Genomic DNA, 6,000 nt, shown 5'->3' on the forward strand with positions numbered 1-6,000 from the left:
TTCACACACTTGAAAAAGACTCCTGCGCGAGTCGAAACGCGTCGGTGCGTGTGGAAAACATAAAAAGTAAACAGCAGTGTTGCCTCAGGACCCTCCTTTACATACACACACTTCTGCTGCAGTCTTTATGATAGATGAGCCGTATGGGGGCTCCACACTGGGCAGAGGACTATAAAGTAGGAGTAAAAGTAGAAGCAGAGACGTTCTATTGAGAGCTAAGAAAATTTTAAGTAGAAGTTCATGATGTACTGTAAATACACCACTAGTGCATGGTATTACATAGTTATTATACCCGTTAGTCCACTGTATATTCCCTTTTTTTAACCTTTATTACCTCCGCCAATGAAGTTCTGTTTTCGGTGGCATTGGTTTGTTTGTCTGTCTGCTTGCTTGTCTGTCTGTCAGCAGTGTGACATTTGTCATGGTGGGCCCAATGTGGGGTGTGGTGACATGGTAGTGTTATCGGAGTTATTTCAGGAAGTTGAAGCCCAAAAAAGCAAATAGTTGCAGGGTGGTTGCTCTACTCTACAAAGCCTGTGCAGGATGACATGGTCTCGGTGTAGAACCTCTGGGTCATTCTTGGGAACTTCCCTTTTAAATGAGTGCGTCACTGCTTGCCGTTTCCTAGTAAAAAAAAAATGCTTGTTGTTTTCTTTAGTACAGTATGCTGGTCAACAGCTGAATGTTTCGGTGTGGTGATTGTTTCTGTTTCCTGTTGATAATGTTTTCTTTTAATGGTCAATAGTTTAACAGCTGTGCTTAATATTTTGAATCTTTAACTCTTCCTTCTTTCTTTTTAATCTTTATTGTTATGTTCAGCATTTGTCATGACGCATTAGCTAAACTTAAGTTATCACTATCTCGGTTTTATGGATTTGAGTGGCAAACACAATAGTGTAGTAACTCGAAGGGTGACCTGTATTTGTGAATTATAATCCCATACCCAAAACACAATTCAAATCACCTAGCTACCGTTAACAGAGGCAGTTTAATTCTGTATATGCTTCACTGAATTTAAAAAAAAAAGAATTTGTATAATCGAGTGCAAATGGCCATCAGGTAAATTTAGTGAATTACCAGAGCAAATTCATGGCACTTCATTATAGTTTCATAGGACAGGTTGCAACAAGGCTTAAACCATCATAGGCATCCTTTTGGGTAAGCTGGCCAAACTTTCAGTCAGCTAATTTTAACACTGACGGTCTGCCAGCAGCCACAACTGAATAGAGGTGTCTAAAGTGAATGAGAATTAAAACCCTTCATTATGTACTCATTAGGTTGAGTGGAATAACTGTTATAACAACTGTAGTGACTACCATTTACTAACATTTACATCATCAATGTACTTGTATTTTATACATCTTTGCAACTGGATCGTACAGCAATGGTTTCCTTGGCAAAGTAACCTCCATACTTTCCTCATGGTCAATATATTTTCCGACCAGCTATCCATCCAGCACCGCTCTAGGACATTTGATTTACAGTAGACATCATTGAGTGGGTCACTTGTCTTATGAGCCGTCTAATGTCTGGATGTCTTCTTGACAGGATTCCGTATGAATGCGTCCTCCTGGCCCATGTTCCTGCTGCGCACCCTCAACGGAGCAGAGATGGCTCCAGCCACAGCCTTCAAAAAGGTACGCAAAACACCTGCCTTCCTCTGACCTGTGACTGCCTTTCTACCATGTCTGGTGTATAGATAGATAGCCTTTATTGTCCCCATGGGCAAATTCATTTTCACCACCAGCATTCTCTGTGAACATTCTCATCTCAATTAGGAAAAACTACGTTGAAAGCAACTGGACTGAACTACTCATTTAATATATTCCTCTCCATTTATATGGAAAGTTCAAATGCTTAGGACTTTTGAGCCATTCCAGTCTTCTGAGTGTTGTGGTGATCTACAGTATCTTTTCAATTCATAGAATAATTAAATGACCCTTGTCCATGTCTTATCCCCCTGACACAGTGGTAGTTGAATGAACATGTTTTTCCACAATATGATTTCACAGCACAGGATTCTTCTATTTAATTCCTTGATTGATTAACTGATTCAACTTGTCGTCTATCCTTTTCTGTCTGCGCGTCTACGTCAGGAACCGCCCAAACCCAGCCAGAACGGCTTCAGCGCGGGCATGAAGCTGGAGGCGGTGGACAAGAAGAACCCGCACCTCATCTGCCCGGCCACCATCGGCGAGGTGAAGGCCGAGGAGGTCTTCATCATGTTCGACGGCTGGCGCGGCGCTTTCGACTACTGGTGCCGCTACGACTCCCGAGACATCTTCCCCGTGGGCTGGTGCCAGCTGACCAAGCACAGCCTGCAGCCGCCCGGCAACAGCGGTGAGTCAAAGTCACTTAGAATAAGTCCTTTCACTCTGCGGCCATCTTGGCTACGCCTCAGGGTTGCAATTTCAGATTAGTAAGACCATGGGCATCCCAAAAAGAATGATTACACAGAAATGGAACAACGGAGCATCCCACAATCCATATGGTTGGAATCGCAATGAAAACTAGTTTATAATGGCCGTCTCAGATTGGCCGTATATATGAAAGCAACGCTGCAAATAATAATTTTCTTACTGATGTGTTGAACTGCACATGCACGGAAGTTCACAACACACGTTCTGCGTCACGGTCTGTGGGATCAAGTAGGCGCGGACTCTGTTGCAACCTGACGAGTAGCTACCCGATGTGAACCGCACATGTCATCAGCAACCGACCAGCGGAAGCAGATTCTGTGGACATAACGATTGGGTTTGAGCACTCGTAAAAGCTTACGCGTCGAGGTGGCGAGATGATTGGATACATGACAGCCCAGCTCAGCAAGCATTTGGCTCCTGTTGCCGAACAGGTGGGATATGTGCAAGCACGCGCCATATTAGCATAGCGAATTTCCCCCATTCATCTATGGGCGCTTTCTGAAGTTTTCCGTCTCCTTATATAGACTGTCTCTGGGTGAGTACAGTACAGTTCAGTACAGTAGGGGTGGCCCAAATGTCTATATGGCCCAAATGTCTATTCCTTTCTTAAAACTTGTCCTTAATTAAATATTGTTCTGAAGAGGAGTAGGGTCACTGAGTTTATCTATTGTGTCTCTTTATGTTATTGCAACTGTATCAGACTTCATCAGACAGTATGTCATGACACAATGTAATGACGGGTATGGCTTAACACAATGGCTACAAGGACTATACTGCTCTACAATTTCAGAACGCAGTATCTCTCCGTACTGGTAAACTGAGAAAAAAGGCTTTTAAGTTTCCTTTTTGGCTGGGCAACTGAGTTGGAGGCAAAGTGGAGATAACAATTTCATATGATACTTTTTTCTGGTGCAAATTTATGCACACAAGAAAAAAAAACGTTCTCATGACTTTTTAGCTGAAAAATTAAGATACTGGGTTCTGTTGTGGTATTACTGTCTACACCCAAACCACAGTTTCAATGCACAAGTGCAGTATCTCACGTGATATACTGCGTTTTTGGCTTGTACGACGTAACCTCTTCAAACAAAACAAAAAACAGTATAATTGTTTTTTATCATTTTTCTGAAACGGGACAAAGTTGGACCAAAATCTCTTGACATAAGACAAAGAAGGCATTTAAAAGCCAATTTCCGGTCTAAACTCAATTTCGATCATTTTCGAGATACTGCGCTCTGAAATTGTACGGCAGGATAAATAATTAATCCATATATTTGGGCATTTATGATGTTATTTGGACAGGACAATGAGGGAGTGTAAACTACTGGGAGAGAGGGAAGGGATTCGGAAATGACCTCAGGTTGTCAAACACCGGTCCCTATATACTTGTATACACAGTATGGTATGGCGCCTTAGCCCACTGTGGTATGTTGTCCCCACTGCATAGCAGTTCCCTAGTTCAGAGTTCAGAGGTGTTGATGTTGGAGGGTTTTTTTTGTCAACATGTCATTAGCAGTGAGTGTCCACCAGGGGGCGCCATAGGGCTGTGAAATTCCCTCTGTATAAGTGCAATTGCAGCACAATTCCTGTGTGCTGTGTTGCCGTTTAGCAGCAGTAATTGCACCGTTATTACTGCAGCCACTGCTGCAATTATCATAGCTTCTTACTCTTGTTATCATTCAGCCATCAGTGGGGTCGTGTTGCCTCCCAGCTGTGTAATTTTGGTTTGGACGAGGTCTGGTATACAAACCCAGAACGCTCCTCACATGCTTGCTATGCATAGTTATGTTTTTCAACCCCTCAACAAAAATGTAATCCAGGGAATATTGTGCTATAAAACTTGGTGAAACCCTCTTTATACAGTTTGGTTTTTTTGTAGTTATTTCAGTGGTGTGTGTTTGTGGTTTTGTTCATACAATATGTTTGTGTGTGACTGTGTGTGCATGGGTGTGTTCCACGCATGTGTTGAAGAGAGAAATTGCTCATATGGTACCAACAGATGCTGTTTTCCCCCAAGTATGTTCTCATATTATAGGGATGGTCATGATTTTTGTGCTGCCTGTAGCCTGAAATTGTATTGCTGCAGTGAGAATGAGAGTCCTCCATCGCTTTTTGCAGCTTAGCTTATTACACAGGTTTTGCATTGTGCATTGGTTAACCATGTTCACAGTGAAATGGTGCCATTACAGTAACTCAGTAGACAGGATGCTCCTATACAGTAAGTCAGCATTGCTTCTGCCATTCAGCTGTGTAGGGCAGAATCAGACTAGTTCTCACCTCATTTCTCATTTACTTACCACCACTCTTCTTGACCTAATGCATTTTCCCAGACTCAGTTCTTTGTCTCTGTTGGTAAATGACTGCTTTCAAAATCTTTTGAATCACACCCGGGTCGCCCACGTAGCAGCCCAGTGCCCAGCCAACTAAGCCACGGCTGGGCCGTGCTTTCAAAATCTTGTCCTCAGAATTTTTTCAAAGGTAGAACACTAGATTTTGTGTCATTTTGCGCTTCGCTCTTGGCTCTCTTGTCTTGGTGGATCTTTCGAGAGACAGTTTTGCCATGTTGTTGGTTAAGGACTGCAAGTGCACACATAAGATGGATTAGCAGCACCATATATTACATTGGTGCAGTAGACAGGACTCCTCCACACTGCACACATGGCAAAGACATTGGTACGTTACATTAACTTTGCAGGGCAGCAGACGAGCTGTCACCTTGCTGTTTTATTCACTGTGTCTCTCTCTGTGGCTCAGAGTAGGCTGTGGCTCTCTCTGGTAGGGTTTTGCCGTAGCGTTGGTTAAGTGCACATAAGATGGAATAGCACCATATATCATAGTGCCGCAGTGGACAGGATGCTTCTACGCAACATGGACAAATAAACAGCTCAGCTTTTATGGCCGCGCTGTCCTGGTGCTAGTGGATAGTAGTGGCTCTATCTTTTTTTTTTCCTCCACGCAGGCCGTGAATGAATTCCCTTTGTCCTTACCTGATTTATTCCCAGCCCACGTTTATGTTTATTCATGCTTCATGGCAATAAATTGTTTATAACGTCTCGGAGATTTAGACGTATCATCATCATCATCATCATCATCATCATCAATATCGTGTCCACCCTGTGAGCTAGCCCACTGTTTTTAATTTAGCCCATGAGTGTGTTTGGGTATGTGCTGCTCATGGCCATGGCATCTGTCATTGGCTGCTGGTGTAATGGTGGAGCTTTTTATGCAAAGCAGCAATGTGCAGGCAGTCTGCTGTGCGGCGAGTCTGCTCTGCGGAGAGTGGCTCTTTGGGTTAGATATGGCCACCGTATGTGTGCGTGTGTATGTGCGTGCCGTGTGCATGTGTAGAAGGCCGACTACCTAATGTCTAGCGGTGTCTGGGGTCATGGAGGCAGGAGGCAGAGGGGGAGAGACACCGGGCCTTGTGGATCTCCACCGCCTCCTCATCAAATATATCACTCTCCATTAAACCACAATTAGATCCTAATTAGTTGGCATTAGCTGCTGTGCTGGGGCCTGGTAGGGGGTTTGCAGGGGGTGTCACCTCTCTTCAGATAGTCGGTCTCTCTCTCTCTCTCTC

At 43.7% G+C, this 6,000-nt stretch overlaps 1 protein-coding gene across 3 annotated transcripts in view; it reads left to right on the forward strand.

The window, feature by feature from the left end:
• LOC134451356 (sex comb on midleg-like protein 2) overlaps window positions 1-6,000 on the forward strand; it is a 51,000-nt gene that overhangs the window by 16,908 nt on the left and 28,092 nt on the right. For all 3 annotated transcript variants that reach the window (XM_063201767.1, XM_063201768.1, XM_063201769.1), the window contains 2 exons: window positions 1,549-1,637; window positions 2,097-2,340. In XM_063201767.1, coding sequence (XP_063057837.1) covers window positions 1,549-1,637; window positions 2,097-2,340 — 333 coding nt within the window. The remainder of the gene's footprint in view (window positions 1-1,548; window positions 1,638-2,096; window positions 2,341-6,000) is intronic.

This window comes from Engraulis encrasicolus, chromosome 6 (assembly GCF_034702125.1).
Source record: "Engraulis encrasicolus isolate BLACKSEA-1 chromosome 6, IST_EnEncr_1.0, whole genome shotgun sequence".
Lineage (NCBI taxonomy): Eukaryota > Metazoa > Chordata > Actinopteri > Clupeiformes > Engraulidae > Engraulis > Engraulis encrasicolus.